This window comes from Paroedura picta, chromosome 16 (genome assembly GCF_049243985.1).
Source record: "Paroedura picta isolate Pp20150507F chromosome 16, Ppicta_v3.0, whole genome shotgun sequence".
In the NCBI taxonomy this organism is placed as follows: domain Eukaryota; kingdom Metazoa; phylum Chordata; class Lepidosauria; order Squamata; family Gekkonidae; genus Paroedura; species Paroedura picta.
The window spans coordinates 5,109,526-5,125,953 of record NC_135384.1 but is presented as its reverse complement, the minus strand read 5'-3'; the positions used below and the strand labels follow the sequence as shown (position 1 = coordinate 5,125,953).

The window sequence follows — 16,428 nt, the reverse complement described above, 5'->3', positions numbered from 1 at the left end:
GCGCCCACCCGCTGTTCGTGAAACAGGCGGACGGCTTGGATTATTGTCGCCGGGATTATTATTAATTTATTTGTAAAAAAATATAAGGCTGGAGTAGGATTTAGAACGCGCTTTCCCTCTGTGGCGAATCGTTCGATGCGAACCGGCCGCTGCGCTCCCAGAAAGGGGCAGGGCGCTCCCGGGGGGGCGGACCTAACCGGCGATTCCTGATTCGCACTTTCGCGTTTCGCCGGAGTGAAAGCAGAGTTTGCGCGAGCGGGTGGCTCGTGCGGAGGTGGGAGATTTGAGGCCGGAGTGAAGGACTCCCCCGCGGTTTGTGTGCCGCTCCGAATGACAAACGCAACTTTGACGAATCTGCGGCGTCGAAATCCAAGATCGTCCTGAGGGAATGGCGGAGTAAATGTCCCCGATCGGCACTTTCGCCGCAGAAGAGAAATTTCTTCAATGTTAAATAACCAGCCGGCCATAGGAACAGAGGTAGGGAGGGCATCGGGAGGATGTCTCCGGCGTATCTCAGCCCTGGAAATGGCCCCGTAGAAATAGCGCTGTTGGAATCTGCGGCTGGGTAATCACAGTTAGCGCTCAGGGGGGACTGAACCTAGCAGAGGTGACCTGGGCGCTTTGGTCATCCCATTCTTGCATTCCGCTTTGGTTGAAATCATGACAAGACGGAAAACGAGGAACCGGGCTAATGCACGGTGATTGGATTATTGCCCCAATCTTTTTATGAACGACAACTGAACCCAAAGGACTGATTTGCTTTTCTAGCAAAGCTTTATCATCATGCTTCTTATTTTGCACATTGTGATGCCGTTCAGTAATTTGCTACTGATTTACTTTCTCCTTAGATCTGTTCACTTACGATTGACAGAGGAAGCATGCCTGCCCACGAAAACTCACACCTTGAATAAGACTTTGTTCGTCTCAAAGGTGCCATCGGATTCCAATTTTGTTGTGCTACTTCAGACCGACTACCCACTTGCAACAGAGATTGGATTCGTTTGCAAGGTTGTCTGCTGCCAGAGAAACTGCCAGAGAAAGAGCTAATTCAGTGGTTCTAGTTGAAGGAATTTGGCTGCCTAGTACAATTTTTGAGGGCCTGGGGAGAGGAGGCAGTTAGGATTGGTCCCAGCTCCATGGCTCAGACATTTTAATTTAAAAACAACAGCACCAGCACCAAAGCACTGTGGATTCTACTGGGTCAAGAATTTTCTCCCTCTCCAGGGAGTACAAAGAGGAATGCCAAGCTGGTAGCTGGATTGCCTCTCGACCTTTGCTCATGGGTAAGAACAAAATAACATTAAATAGAAGTTTCGGATGCCCCCTTAACACCTTTTAGCCGGCAAAAGATCTTCCAAAAGTGGCTGTGTAACAGGCAGAAATCTAGCTAGGGTGGCTTTTCTGATTATGCATTCGCTATACCTAGAAAAGCCATCTCTGTGGAATCTCTGCAACATTTCTTGGGTTAAAAGTGACCTTAATATTCAGGATATGGCCTGTTGCTATGTTGGGAGCACCATTTTATGTGGTCCAAACTGACAAGTGACGGAGGGTTCATTTCATCAGCTGTGGAGCAGGAGCAAGTCCGGCACCACTTTTTGATGACTCCAATGGGGCAGGTACAGTCGCTGACTCCAGCTTGGGAAATACCTGGAAGATTTGGGGTGGGTGGAGTTCAGGGAGGGGAGGGATCAGGTTTGCTTTCCTCCAGGTAGGCCCTGGAGTTCTCCTGGAATTACAACTGATTTCCAGATCAGACATTAACTCCTAGATACAGTGGCTGCTCTCAAGAGTAGATTCTGTAGCAGGGGGTGGCTGTTTCCCCTCTTGAATGTGCCTTTGCCTGGCTGCGCCCTTGAATTTCCAAACCCAAAGCAGGCGACCCTGTTAGCAAGCTCAGAAGGAATATGATGCCCTAGACCAGCCTTTCTCAACAATTTTACTGTTGAGAAACCACTGAAACTTTATTCAGGCTTTGAGAAACCCAGAAGTGATGCGATTGCACAGAATATGGTTGGAAAGCATAGCAATGCCTGCACCCAGCCAAGGCCCCTCCCCTTCCCCTCCAGGTCCATCAATCAGCTTAAAGTTTCAGCTTGGAATGTTCCCAGAATGCAACTTTCCTGTTCAGGTTGGCACTGGATCGCCAGGGCTAAACAGGAGCAGATTAATTTCTAACAAATCCATCATTACATTTTATTACATTTTTCCCCCCTTGGAACCATAGTTGCCACCTGAAGAGTTGGTTTTTATATCCTGCGTTTCAATACCTGAGGGAATCTGAAACTGGCTTACAGGTGGGGCTGAGAGAGTTCTCAGAGAACTGTGACTGGCCCAAGGTTACCCAACCGTCCTTGTGTGTCTACCCTTCCTCCCCACAATAGACACCCTGTGGGGCTGAGAGACCTCTGAGAGAACAGTGACTGGTTCCAGGTAACCCAGCTGGCTGCATGTGGAGGAGAATTCAGGAATCAAACCCTGTTCTCCAGATTAGAGGCTGCAGCTCTTAACCACTATACCACAGGTAGGCACTGACCTAGTAAGAATTAGTCATGTATACATGGGAGTTAGAACTGCAAAGCATCTGTTTTAACCCCATCTGTTTTGTGGTCTGAAAAACAGCATGCAGCTCCCACTTGACGCCTCCAACGCCCCACTCGAAAACTGCAGTTGTAAACTGAACTGATCTTGGAATGTTTTAAATGAATGTCTTAATATGACAATTATTCTTTGTTGTTTTTATGTATGTCGTTACCTGCCTTGAGCATTTGGGGAAGAGTGGGTTGAAACTAAAAAATGTATTATTTCAAAAAGCCTCATTCCGGCTCCGCTTGAGCTCTTGGCACCGTTTTGTAGAAAAAGAACAATGTCAATCCTCAAAACTTGGTTTCCTGTGTGTTAAAGGGAAAGGTTTCAGGGGTATTTTCCCCTTTGCAAAACGCCACTGAGCTTTGTTTTCCTCCAGGGGGCAGCACGTGCCCAGGCCTGGAGTATAACTCCTGGCTGATCCCGGTTAAAAACTTCCAATCTATGGAACAACTTTGGCAGCAACCCGAAACAGGACGATGGCTTTGACCCCCTTCCACTTGGCATCTCTCAAAGCTACGTCAGATCTCAAGATGCATGAAGGGCTCTGTCATCCCCAGAGCCCATTTCCCAGGCTAGCTGCAGCTCAGGATCTGCCTTCTTCTGTGTTGGTGTCTCTCTTGCACCACAAGCTGGCAATGAAGGAGTGCATGTCGTTCTGTGGGCACTGTTTGCTTTTGTTCCTTCCCCTTATCCCATAGCCAAAGGCTGTTCTCTGGCAGGGTACAGAGGGCGATGTTCTTGGGGGTGGGGGACAGCCCCGATACCATCTCCAAACGTGTGCGGATGTGTGTTTTGTAACAATCTTCCTGCATGTAATAGGAGACCAGCGTATCTAGTATTCTCTTTTCCAACTGGGGGGACATAAACCTCCAGGGGAACGTCAGCCAGCCTCCTCTATCCCCCCCCCCCCCCAATCCTGGAGCTCGGACAAGTTGGCCTGGCTCACCAGCAGCTGCCCTTGACCTTCTCCCTCTGTTTCCCAGGCCTCCCTGGCTCCTCCCCAGCTGGGATTTTGCATATTCCCAGACAGCATAAACATTTCGCCAACCCTTGGAGCTTCGCCAGAGCCAGAGAAGGATTATATATAGTCGAGCTTGTCCCAGAAGGGGAGGGGAAGAGAAGGCGTCTGTGCAGCAGGCTTCACAGAGGCCTCGGAAGGAAGACAAGGGCTTTCCGAAGCCAGCCGTTCGGAGAGCAGACCCGAGGCCTGAACAGGGTACTCCGGATGGCACACAACACCCTTAGTACAGAGCACGATTCGCTAGGGATTTTCCCGGACCAAGTGCCCGGTGTGCTCTGCTAAAGGGAGCCTCCATGTTCAGAGGCAGTAAACCTCTGGATCCCAGGGTCAGGAGGCAATCTGAGACGAAGGCTTGATGCCCCGCAGTTGGTCACTAGGAGACAGGATGCTGCCCTAGGTGGACCGCTGGTCTCATCCAGCAGGGCGTTGAGATTCCTTCGGGGAGTAAAAAGCTGGGTACAAAAGACCCCTAGGTTCAGTCACGCTCGAGGCAGGAGTCCTTCCTGGTGGATGGAGCCCTTGCCTGCATCGCATACTACCACCGCGTCCGTTTCTGCGAGGATTTCCCGTTACGATCTACGAAGCCCCTCGAAACCACCCGAGGACCCTGCAGTTGGTAGTTATCCTGGTTTGTCAGTTTATGGCCAACCAAGCCCACACGCCCCCCAGAAGCACACGTGATGGGCCATGATTGGTTTTCTTAAAAGCTCTTCTTCCAGTAGAGTTCAAGGCAGAAAATATGATCTTCGGCCCTATGAAACCACCCAGCTGAGGGAGATTCGGGTGGGTCGCTGGGATGGCTTGAAGCACCAGGACAAAATTCAAGTCCCAGGGCACCTTTAAGACCGACATAAGTTGTGCTCAAAGGATGAGCTTTAAGTGCATGGATCGCGGTGTGGGTGCACACACAAGCTTCCACCCAGAATTAAATGCGATTGAGTTTAAGGACGCCACTGGACTCTGAGACCTTGTTCTTCAGCCAGTGCATGTTACGCTGAAGGCCTGTTTGTTAAACTTTCCTCAACCCTCCCCCCACCCCCCTCAGGACCTCTGACTGAAAGCTCACACTTGGGAATTAAAATTAAACCATCTAACCAAGTCTGCAATCCTTTGTGGCATTTTAGCAAAAACAATTTTTTGAATACTTTCGCTTGTTTTTTTTTCCCCTTAAAAACTTCTTTAATGTTAAGAATAGATCCAGAATACAAATTGCCGGAAATCGTAATCCGTGACTCCGTCGGTGGAGGACAGACAAAAAACAAAAACAAAAAATGCATGGTGCAAGTGTGCCAAGCCAGAAAGCAAGGGCCACCTATGTGCGTTGAGCCCTCTTCTCATGTGGCTAAAATGTAAACTAAAACACCAGCTGCTGGAAGGAGGTGGGTGGGTTACGCCAAGGCACAAGAGGCTGCTCTACTGAGCTAGTGTGGTTAAGGATCGGCTCCACCACTCAATATCAGACTGGGTTATGCTCAGCTGGGTGTCGTGGTTTAGAGTGGCAGCTTCTAATCTGGTGAGCCAGGTTTGATTCCCTGCTCCCCCATGTGCAACCAGCTGGGTGACCTTGGGCTTGCCACAACACTAATAAAGCTGTTCTGACCGAGCAGCGGTATCAGGGCTCTCTCTGCCTCCCCTCCCTCTCAGGGTGTCTGCTGTGGGGAGAGGAAAGGGAAGGCAACTGTAAGCCGCTCTGAGACTCCTGGTAGAGAAAGTAGTATACATAACAACCAACTCTTCTTCTTTTGGCAGATGCTGGTTCCGTCTCTTACCAGCTTCAGCGATGCCACTTTTTTGGAAAGTTTATCTCACAGGGATGTCCTCCATCTAGCATTCCTAGTGACATAAAGCATTTGGGCCCCAGCTGCAGGAAGTCTGGGCCCCCAGCCTAGTGTGCCTCTATGCACAGGAAGCTGTTCTGATGCACAACCCCTGAGACAAGGCCCGCAGGGAAAGAACGGGCACAGCTGAGCATGGCTCAGCCTCCGATGTCATCCTGCCCGCTGCTTCCTCCTCACCCAACAAAAACACACCATTTCCCTTCAGCCTGACAGCTCGGAATGAACTGTCCTTCTATAGAAACAACACCAACCACCAAGGACATGAGTCATCTTTGAAACATCCCCTGCGCGATATCTCAAAGACGAGGCCGGCTCTAAGAATCTGACTGCTGGATCAGGAGCAAAAAAGGAGAGTGTTTTTTTGTGTCCCGCTTTTCCCTACCCGGAGGAGTCTCAAAGGGGTTTATAATCACTTTCCATTCCTCTCCTTACCACAGATACTTTGTGAGGTAGGTGGGGTGGAGAGAGCTCTGAGAGAACTGTGATATGAGACAGCTATGAGAGAACTGTGACACAAGTTTGTTCAGCTGGCTGCATGTGAAGGAGCAGCGGGAAATCAAACCCGACTCTCCTGATTAGAGGCCACATCTCACATCCCCCACTCAAAAAACACCCTGCATGTACACTTTCTTTGTGGCAGGTAACCAAGTGCCCCACAGCCAGGGGGGCAATATCCTCCATTACACCAACCCTTCTGAGAGAAAGAATAGGATTGCTGATACCTAGCAACTGCTGCACCTCCTTCCCCCTGTTGGGGGAATGTTTCCTGCTATTGCTAGGCAACTGCAAAGTACTCCCTTCTTTTTCCAGAATCGTTAATACAATTTTTGAAAGGCAGAGTGTCAAGGGCCCATAAAGGAATGGGGGTTCATGGCCATCGGTTTTGCTGAAAGCACAAGCCTTGTGCAAAGCCTGCAGTCAGATCCTCTGACATGTAATTGACCCCCCCCCCCAAAAAAAAATAAAGCTGGATTTGGGCTGCAGTCCTGGCAAACAGGGGTTTCAGCTACCCCTATAAACTACTTTCCCCCCTTTTAAGGCAGGACTGCAGGGTTGGGAGGGGGATGACACACAATTCTGGAAGTTCTGGGCATCCCAATGGCCCATGGTGCTGGGCAAGCCATTCAGTGGGCTGCCATACAGTATCCCCCCCCCCCCCACCCGCAAGAGCATTAACCCTCTGGAGAAATAAAAACAGCCTCAACCAGGGCCTTTCTGACCTTGGCTCCAGACAGCTGGAACGCTGGGGGAACTGCGGGAACATGAGGGCTCCCCAGACAGACCTGTCCGGCCAGGCTTATGGTCGAGGCCTGAAGATTACATCTAATGTCGGCGGGGGTCCCTGCCTGAACCCTCCCATTTACGTCTACTGGAGATATCCTCCGTGACTTGCCGCTGTCCGTCCCCTGGAAATAGGAGATCACTTAGTGAACTGGTGCCACTACTTTTAAATCACTGTAACTGCATTTTCAAATTTCAAATTCATATTCTACTGAGTGTCTTTTTAATCCTGTGGGCTGCCCTGAGCGGCTGGGGAAAGGCAGCCTGTGACTGTGATCAAGATAATAATGCAGGGTGGGATCTGCATTCTAGCAGGCAAGAGGTCCTGCTAGAATCGGCGTGGGGAGCCAGGCGCGCTACGGAGGCCGAAAGTGTGCCGTGAGGGGATGCTGGGGCTCGGGGCACTTTTGGTGCTGATGCCAGTTTGCCAGAACCTCGAGCGCACACAGCTCTCTGGGCCACAAACGGGCAACAGCCGTCTCTCCAACAATCCCGAGGCTTCGCAGGGGACTTCTATGTCCGCACTACCTTCCAAGGCTTAAGCACAAACATGAGACCAGGTAGTTCTCATGGGCCTGCGTGCAGCCATAGCCTGAAACAGGAGCAGGTGCAAAATTTTTGCAGTTTGTTAAAGGGCAAATGCGACTTGCCCCAACCTCTGGACGACGCAATGATGGAAGTTTGGGTCAGCTTCAGAGGCCCACAGCGGCTTTCAGGTGTCCACCAGGTACCCTTTTGACCTTTCTTTTCCGCGGAGGAAACTTTGCAAAAACTGGCAAAAGAAATCCTCCCTTCCAAAAAGTCCCGGCAGCTCTTGGATGGAGTCCCGACCGTACCGGTTCCTTCGCGGTCTCCCTACGGAGTCACAGCGTCGGTAAAGCCCCCTCCTCGCCTTTTCGTTTTCTCTCGATAAAGCTGCCTCCTGGGGAAAAAACCCCAACAACGAGCCAATTCACTCCCAAGCCAACGTTGGCGGGCCTCACACCACCTGCAGCGCCGTGGCTTCCCCGTCCAGCTGATACTTGATCTGGTTCAGTTCCTCCAATTCCTGCTGGTGCCGGTCGGTCTTGTGGCCCACCAGGGACCGGTAGAAATGCAGGGCGAAGATGATGAAAACCACGCCGACCGGCACCATGATCACGGTGGAGGCCAGGGCGGCGTTCCAACCGGAGTTGTCCGGGGGGCCGGCCGTGGGGGCGGTGACGCTCCCGGCGAGGTCCGTGGCGGTGGCGCAGCATGTCCTGGCCGGGGGGACCCTGCCGATGGGCATGAATTTCACCCAGCAGATGAGGACCACCTCGGCGAGGAAGAGGAAGATGCCCAAGGCGGTGGAGAAGCCCCAGGCCAGCTCGATGTAGTGGTGCATGCGCTCGTGGGGCGACTCGTTGACCGAGTTGAGGTTGTGGATGTTGCTGACGGCCTCGATGTTGGGCAGGATGCAGGTGCTCACCATGAGGGCGAAGAGGTGGACGGCCACCAGCACGGTCGTGCAGGCGCTGAAGGCTACCAGCAGTTCCCGGGGGTAGTTGTAGTCCTCCAGCTGGACTTCCACCATGGCCACCTTGGAAAGAAAACGGAGGGACCCTTGAGGACAGCCTGCCTCGACTTCTTTATACCCTCGAGGAGCCCCCCCGAAAAGGTTCTTCGGGCTTTGAGGAACCTCAGATGGTGCAGAATGTGGTTGGGAAGCACAGCTGCGGCCATGCCCACCTGGAGCCCCTCCTGGGCCATCGCTGGTTATTTGAGGAGGGAGCCAACATGACCATAATTTTTAAAATATATAGAAATTTAACTCCCACCCATTTGGGAAACCCCTCCAGGACCGTCACGAATGCCCGGGGTTTCACGACACCCTGGTCGAAGAAGCCTGCCCGAGGACTTACAGGAAGAGAAGAATAAGATGGAAAGGCAACCGTGTGGGGAAAGCTGAAGGCAGCAGGAAAAGAGGAAGCCCTAGTGTGAGATGGGTGGGCTCCATGAGGGAAGCTGCGGCTTTCCGTGTGAAAGGCCTGACCGAGGCTGCTAACAGCAGGGCATTTCACAAGGCCTTCCCAGGAGGGGGGGGGGAAGTGCCCACCCCCCCTTTCAGTTGCATCGGGAACAATCCGCACGCTGGCATTGATTCCAGGGCCCTGGCAGTTTCCCCAGAGAATTGTGGGGGGGGGGGGAGAGAGAGGAAAGATTTAACTCGTCATAAAGTCATTCTTTGCTATCTGGCCAAAAGTTTGGGGAAGCAGCAAGCCTCACGGGCAAGGTGGAGACACGCGCAGGTACGCTTTCCCCCAAAATCAAGCCTGCCCAAACGCCAGGCAGGGATGTGTCTGCAGTGACCTCAGATCTCACCCCTCCTGAGGCACTGAGTCAAGTTACTTGTGGGGAGGGGACGGGGCAGGCAGGCAGGCAGCGAGCAGCCAAGGCTTATTTTCAGAAAGTGGGCCACGTTACCCGCTGCAGTGACAGAAGACTGGCGTCGGCCCTCACACTGGCACGTGCTGGGACTCAGGAAAGGGCTGCCAGGGGATGAATGGAGGGGAGGGGGGGCCATGGGATGCACCCTGGGCTCAGCCCCCCCCCCCCCGTTTCTGTTTGGGGCCTGAAGGCAGTGCCAACAATCCGTAGTTCGTCAGATGTTATGTTCGTCTCAAACTATCAGGCCCGAGGGGAGAGTGCCTCTGAGCCTGAGCAAAGTGGATCTCTAGCCAACTCTGGCCTTGTGGCTCAGAGGGGTAGAGAGTTTTACTTGTAAGCAAGGAATCTTGAGGACAAGGAGGTGCTGAGCATGGGCAGAGTATCCCTGTCTTCTGAAAAGACACGGGTCTATCGTGAGTAAAGTTGGCCTCTAGGCTGTAAGACCCGAATAACCATGAGCCCCTGCTAGCATGGCAGAGGCTCATTCATGGGAATTGAAGTCCGTGGCCATCTGGAAAGCCAGTTTGACACCCCCCCCCCCGCCCGAGGGGGTCACTATAAGTCACCCATGACTGGGTGGCACTTTCCACTGTGGAGTTATTTTTATCCTGACCCGGATGGCTCAGGCTGGGCTGACCTCGTTGGAGCTTGAAAGCAAAGCAGCCTCTGCCCCGATTCGTACTTGGATGGGAGACCACCAAGCAAGTCCGGGGTTACGATGCAGGGACTGCCTCAAGAATCTGGCGGCGGCCTTTTTTCACCCTTTCGACCGTGGCAGAACCCCTGAAATATTTTCCGGGCTTCGAGGACCCCCGGAGGTGTGGTGCCATACCCTGTCGGAGAAGAGGGTGCAGAAGACACAGGAGCCAGCCGATCGAGCAAACGGGGCCACCATGAGTTGGCGGAGACTTTTATGGCGCTTTAGACTCAGACACCCATCAATGCTCCTTCCATTTGCTTTGGGGGTAAAATTTGACGGCTGTATATCATTTCTGTCTTTTTTTACTCTTATAAGTAGTCTTGGGGGCACTTGTGCTACAAAACAGGGCAAAACCCCCGAGGTTAAAAAAATATAGTAGGGAAACATCTCCCACACATACCCCGAAGCCAGCTTGGTGTCGTGGTTAAGAGGGGCAGCTTTGAATCTGGCGAGCCGGGTTTGATTCCCCGCTCTTCCATATGCAGCCGGCTGGGTGGCCTTGGGCTAGTCACAGTCCTGTTAGAAGCCGTTCTCGCAGAGCAGTTCCCTCTCAGAACTCTCTCAGCCCCACCTGTCCCCCAGAGTGTCTGTTGTGAGGAGAGGAAAGGAAGGTGTTTGTCAGCCGCTTGGAAACTCCGTTGGGTAGTGAAAAGCTGGGCACAAAAACCAACTCCTCTTCTTAAGGTTAAACCCTGCATGCTTCCCCTCCAGGTGGCACAGGACTTGCAGCTGGTCTCAGTTCTCTGCTTCTCCCTCCCTTCCCTAAACTCTCTGTTGCTTTGGTTACAAGCCTATGAGCTCACATGGCGTGGAATGCAGCTCTGCCTTGGGACCTGACTGGGCAGGAAAACAGGGACTCGAGGATGAGGAGTTATATTTTCTTCCCACCCTGCCTCTGAAGAGCTCAGACTCGGCCTTACACATGGTGCCCCCCTCCCTTTGTTTTTCTTCACAACGCCCTCGTGAGGTGGTTTATGCCTTTGAGCCTGGGCGGGGACTCAAAACACAGGCCTCGCTAGTCTTGAGCCCAACGCAGAAGCTGCTGTCCCGGAACAGACAGAACGAATGCAGAACAACAGTTAGGCAGTTACTTACGGCCCTCTCTTTCCTCTCTCTATACCAAGTTTACTTTGCTTTTTAAAATAAAGCTATTTCATGCTTGCAACCAGCCTGGTGCTCAGCTCCTCTCGTGCACACTGAAACTCTGCCACGTTTCCCGAGGTCACGTTTAATAGGATGGTGCTTTTGTAAACAACTCTGGACTCACCGGGTCAGGCGTGGCATTAATGTTTACCTTGGCGGTCTAAATCGGATGGCGAGGGTGGGGGCTGCAGGAGGAGACGGAGGCTAGGAAAGCTATTCCCGGGAGGCCAAGAATTCTTGGGGGGGGGGGTGTTGGGGAGATGGCATGGATCTTAAGTACGATGACATTCACCCAAAGAGGGGAAATTGGCCTCAAGCAGAGCTCAGCTTTGCAGGCCTGGCGGAACGCTCTTCCTGATGAGATCAGGGCCCTGAGAAGACTTAATCAGTTCCACAGGACTCTCCAGCTCTCCAGCTCATGGGGATTGTAGTCCATTGACCTGTGGAGAGGCACAGTTTGGCCACCCCTGCTATACACAAAGGTGACTCCAAAAGGGTGTCTGCTTGCTTTAAAAGTCAGCTTTAAAGAAAAGATTGAAAGAGGAAAGTTGTCTTATTGCAAACACGGAGGCCATAAACAAAAGCTCCCCACAAAATGTTTTTGCCTGGCCACATCCTCGGAGAGCCAGCTTGGCGTAGTGGTTAGGAGCTAATCTGATAAGGCCTGATAGAGCTGTCCTGACGGAGCAGTAATCTCAGGGCTCTCTCAGCCTCACTTCCCTCACAGGCTGCCTGTTGTGGGAGGAGAAAAGGGAAGGTGATTGTAAGCCACTTTGAGACACCTTCTAGTAGGGAAAAGTGGCATATAAAAACTAACTCTTCGTCTTCTTCTCTTCTGCTCTGGCTGGGGGAGAGCCAGCTGCCCGTCAAGGGCGGGGCACCTCTCTTCCCTCGGGAGCACACGGCGAGTGGTTCGACCGCATTCAAGGTGATGCTGCATCCGGGTGGCGGCACAGAAAGGGGAAGTGAAGGAGACGCTTGGTTCTGGGTGGGGGTGTTGCACAGAGCAGATCTGTTTCTGCTTTTTTTAATCAAAGCAGGCCTCAGTCTAAAGTTTTGCAGAAGTCCTTAGGAAACTAGCAGTCGAATGTCAGAGAAAGCATGGACATGGCTTGCAGAATCTTTTTTTCTTTGCTTGGGATAGGATACTTGGTGTTGTGGTTAAGAGCGGCGGCCTCTGATCTGGAGAACCAGGTTCAATTCCCCGCTCTTCCATATGCAACCCACTGGGTGACCTTGGGCTAGTCACAGGCCTCTTACAGCTGTTCTCTCTGAGCTCACTCAGCCCCACCTATCACGCAAGGTGTCTGTTGCGGGGTGGGGAAGGGAAGGCAATTGTCTGCCACTTTGAGACTCTCGTGGGTTGTCAAAAGTTGCATGTTTTCAAAACCCGGGCACCCAGCTGGCTGCTTGTGGAGGAATGGGGAATCAACCCCAGCCTCCCAGATTAGGGGTCGCCATTCTTAACCATGACATCATTGGATTCTCTAATCTAGTAAACTGCTGGGTTCACCTCTAATGTGCCACGTTAAAAGACGGCAATTTTCTTCCCATAGTGGGGAAAACATTCCAGGTTCAAGGGTGTGTGTGTGTGTGTGATTTTGTGGTTACGGTGTGCGCACGTGCACACAAAAAGGCTCTTTGCACATCCTCAGAGGGCCTCCTTCTCTTTCCGAGGCAGTGAGTTCCCTCTCAATGGCCATCCTCTAAGAGCAGCTTGGCAAATGCTCATCATGGATGTGGGGGGGTGGACTAGATGGCCCGGAGATCCCCTTCTGACTCTACGATGCTCCTGACAGGTAGACAGCACCTTTTGAAGGGAGGTGGAGAAAGGGCCAAGCAGACCACACCCTTTAGAAGCGGATCTCCCTGTTCTGCACAGGAAACCCCAGCTGCAAAAGCACACTGGATGCAATTATCCAACGTGTACAAAATACTCGGACAGTTTGGGCCATCCTGGTCGGCGGATATCTTACATTTCTTGTTTGCAGCCTCGTCTAGGGGGCCCCTCCCCACCTTCTCACTCCAGCCAGGCCCTGCAAAGAGCAACCGCTGAGCCAAAAAAAGTTTCCACAGCGTTTTGGAACCCAGAAGAGAGTCTCTGTCCAAAACCAGCCGGGAGCGGACCCAGGAATCCCGGCTTCCCGAGCCCTCAATTCCCCCCCCCCCTTGCCAGGGCAAGACCTCCTCTCCCTGGCGGCAAGCATGTAAAGACCTGCAAAAAGGAGATGCAGATCTGTCCGAACATCTGGATTCTATCCAGAAGAGCAGCGAGAGGAGAAGAAAAGTTGTGTCCAATGCCGGGGAGGGGCCTCTCCCTGGTCCCTACTACAGAGGAAAACATTGCTTTTGAGTGAAGAATATTCACACACGCTTGGCTGAGCCTGCATGCCTTGTTGGCTTCCCGGAGGCTGTTTGTGAAGAAGTTGGTCCCCCCCCCCCGACTTCTCACTACCCGGGGGAGTCTCCAAGCGGCTCAGGGCCGCCTTCCCTCAGGCCACGCTGCGAGGCGGGTGAAGGCGAGAGAGCCCGGACAGAACTGCTCCGCGGGCACCGCTCTAACCACTCACCATGGCGAAGCCGGAGAGGAGCGCGGAGGTGCGGCTGGAGGCTTTGAGCTTGGCCCGGCTGAGGTAGAGGCGGCGCCAGTTGAGGGCGTGCAGGGAGTGCTGGTTGGCGCTCATCAGCTCCAGGTAGCTGCGCCGCACGAACTCGCGGTAGGTGGCCGACACGCCCAGGCTCTCCGGCGCCGGCTCCGGGTTCAGCGGCTCCCGCTCCCCCGCCGACGCCCCCGCCGCCCCCGCCGACGCCCCGCTCGCCCGCATCGGGCACCAGCGCGGCCGCCCCGCAGCCCAGCCCGGCTCCAACTTGCGCTCGCTCGCCGCCCGCCCGCCCGACGCGCCTGCCGCCGCGGCGGCCGCGGGGGGCGGGCGGAGGGGCGGGGTGGGGCGCGGGGGGGCGGGACCCGGCGCGGGGGAGGGGGGGCTGCCCTCGGCTCCGGCCGCCGCTTAAAGGGGAAGGCGCGGGAGGGAGCCGTCTTTGCGCCTCGCCGCGCGCTTTGGAGAATCTCGGGATGCTTTTATGGCTCAGGGATTGGTGATTGATGGGAGCCGCCGCGAGCCCGCTGGCTTAGGAGCGGCGGCTTAAACATGAACAACTCCGGTTTCAAAAGAAGCTTTTTGATAAAACATCGCTTGCGTGTGTGTGTGTGTGTGTGTGTGTGGAGGGGGGGGGGAGAATCCTTCCCGTGGAGACGCTTGCAGCGCTCTGATAAAGAAACTTTTCCCGGGGTGAACAAAGAATCACACCCACACCACTTTGCAAACGGTTCGGCTGTTCCCTTGTTCTGCTGCGTCCGCCTCCCGCAGCTCGGAATGGTACAGTCCAGGGAGGACCGGATCGGCTTGTCGCTCTGGGCACGCTAATTTAGAGCAGGGGGTGGCCAAACTCTGGCTCTCCAGATGTCCAGGACCACAATGAGTACACATTGGCTTTCCAGATGTCCGTGGACTGCAATGACCATGAGCCCCTGCCGGCAGGGGCTCATGGTCATTGTAGTCCACGGACATCTGGAGCTAGAGGGAAGTCGAGCCTGCAGGCGAACCGGGTGGAAGAAAAAGGCAGGCTGCATTATTTTATCTGCAGATTAAAACTGTGCGCCTTATATTTTTCAGGAATCGTTCTAAAACGGCTGCCTGGCGGCCTGCTGGGGTCAGCTGTTTGGGGAGAAAGCGGGTTCCTCGGAAATGCAGGGTCAGAGGAGAGTCTGACGGAGTAGATGCCCACAGAAGGACCGCATGTCACGCATGGGTGCCAAAGCTTCCTCTTATGACTCCCCCCCTCCCTTGTAAAGTTGCACAACAATGTTTTAAAATCTCTTCAAGAAATCTGCAGGGGGAGGGAAGAAACTTGAAGGCTTATTGTTGATCTGGATTAAATTAAAAGCTATGGTCTTCCACCAGAGAAGATTGGTGGGGAGGGGAGGGGAGGGAGAGACTTCTTCTGTTTATAATTTTATCCAGCCATCCACGTAACAGATTTGCAGTTTGGAGAGTTGCTGCTTCTTGCCGGGGCCCCGATTCAGTCGAACAAAGGACTGGGTCGCAAATTACGTAGTAGCGGCGATGCAGTGCAAACTTTACTGGTGATGAAAATCGAAAAGACACAATGAACCCGAAGAGCATGATGGCGAGGGGAAAGGAAACCGATCAGACTGGATCGATCATAAAAAATGACATGACCACAAAGGAGAAAATGACAAATTGGAATCAATTTTTACCTTTGGGAAAAAAGAGCATAACCCCAGCGGATGCTTCAGTGCATGCTGGGTAATGCATGGGTCAATTCGCTTTGCAGCTTGGCTTTCCTGTGGACAATAGCAAAATCCACTTCCAAATTCACTGAAATGCATTGGAAACGGACTGAAGATGCGCATCTGAGGGGCCGCCTCTCCCAATATGCTCCCCGGAGAGCCTTGCGCTCTGCCAACGTTGATTTGTTGGTAATCCCTGGCCCTAAAGACATTTGCCTGGTCTTGAGCTGAGACAGGGCCTTTTCGGCCCTGGCCCCAACGTGGTGGAATGAGTTGCCAACTGCCAAAGTTCCGCAGGGCCTGCAAAATGGCACTCTTCCGCCAGATTTCCACTTGGAAGCCATAGCCATCTGAAGCCGCCTCCTCGGCTCCCCTGTGATTTTAGACCATCTTGTATTTTATGCCATGCCATCTGGGTCCCTGGTGAGGGCTATACAAGGTGGGGGATTGTTTTCTAGCTGTGCTTTTAACTGTGCCCAACAAGTTAGGGCTTGCCCGGCCTCTTCAGGGGCCCGGCCGTAATGTCGAGAGGCAACAGGGAAGCCCACGGGCGGGGCTCACAGGTAACAGCCTTCACCTACTGGCAACGCCCCAGCATCAGAGACTCAGAAGAATTCCACCTCTGAAACCCTGATGGTGCCACTCAGTTATCGCAGCTAATAGTGGATGAGAAACTTGCCTTCCACGGATCTTTCCCAACCCCTTTTAAAGCCCAGCTGTGACCATCATCGCATCTCGTGGCGGTCAATTCCACAAGCCAGTAGCAATTTTGGGGGGATGCCAAAAGGTCACGGCCGCCTTACGGTGACCCTGTACGGTTTTCAAGTTGAGGGATGTTCGGAGCTGGCTCGCCATCTGGTAACTCTGCATGGTGACCCTGGACCTCCTTCCAAGTATGACCCAGGCGTGACCTTGCTTCACTTCCGGGTTCTTATGAGATCAGGTCATCCGGGTTCAGGCAGGTGGGCGGTAATGGCAATTTTGTTTGTCTACCTGGAGCAACATAGTTTTCCTAGATTGCTTGTATCAGGAGCCGGAGAGAAGGGTTTATCCGTTCCCCTTCCCTAATTGCCACAGTACAGAAGGCGGGCTTCTTGCTCACTCCTGAACTGCGTTCGAGCAGGGCACGATCCCC

General features: G+C 53.3%; 1 protein-coding gene across 2 annotated transcripts; it reads right to left on the bottom strand.

Moving 5' to 3' along the window:
* Positions 1–4,720: 4,720 nt before the first annotated feature.
* Positions 4,721–13,837, bottom strand: ORAI3 (ORAI calcium release-activated calcium modulator 3). 2 transcript variants are annotated; one of them, XM_077314706.1, is made up of 3 exons: positions 13,552–13,681; positions 10,239–10,425; positions 4,721–8,290 (listed from the first exon to the last, which is right to left on the bottom strand). In XM_077314706.1, the coding sequence occupies exon 3, from the start codon at positions 8,282–8,284 to the stop codon at positions 7,709–7,711; it is 576 nt and encodes a 191-aa protein (XP_077170821.1). In that variant the 5' UTR covers positions 8,285–8,290; positions 10,239–10,425; positions 13,552–13,681; the 3' UTR covers positions 4,721–7,708. The 2 variants fall into 2 exon arrangements, with proteins under 2 accessions (XP_077170821.1, XP_077170820.1); XM_077314705.1 differs by lacking the exon at positions 10,239–10,425 and having other exon boundaries at positions 4,725–8,290; positions 13,552–13,837.
* Between the last annotated feature and the right edge of the window lie 2,591 nt (positions 13,838–16,428).

Excerpts from the sequence above, each read along its gene's own strand:
- ORAI3 (XM_077314705.1), bottom strand. The coding sequence starts at position 13,806 with ATGCGGGCGAGCGGGGCGTCGGCGGGGGCGGCGGGGGCGTCGGCGGGG. Across the intron at positions 8,291-13,551 it reads TCCTCTCCGGCTTCGCCATG|GTGGCCATGGTGGAAGTCCA; the intron begins GTGAGTGGTTAG and ends TTTCTTTCCAAG.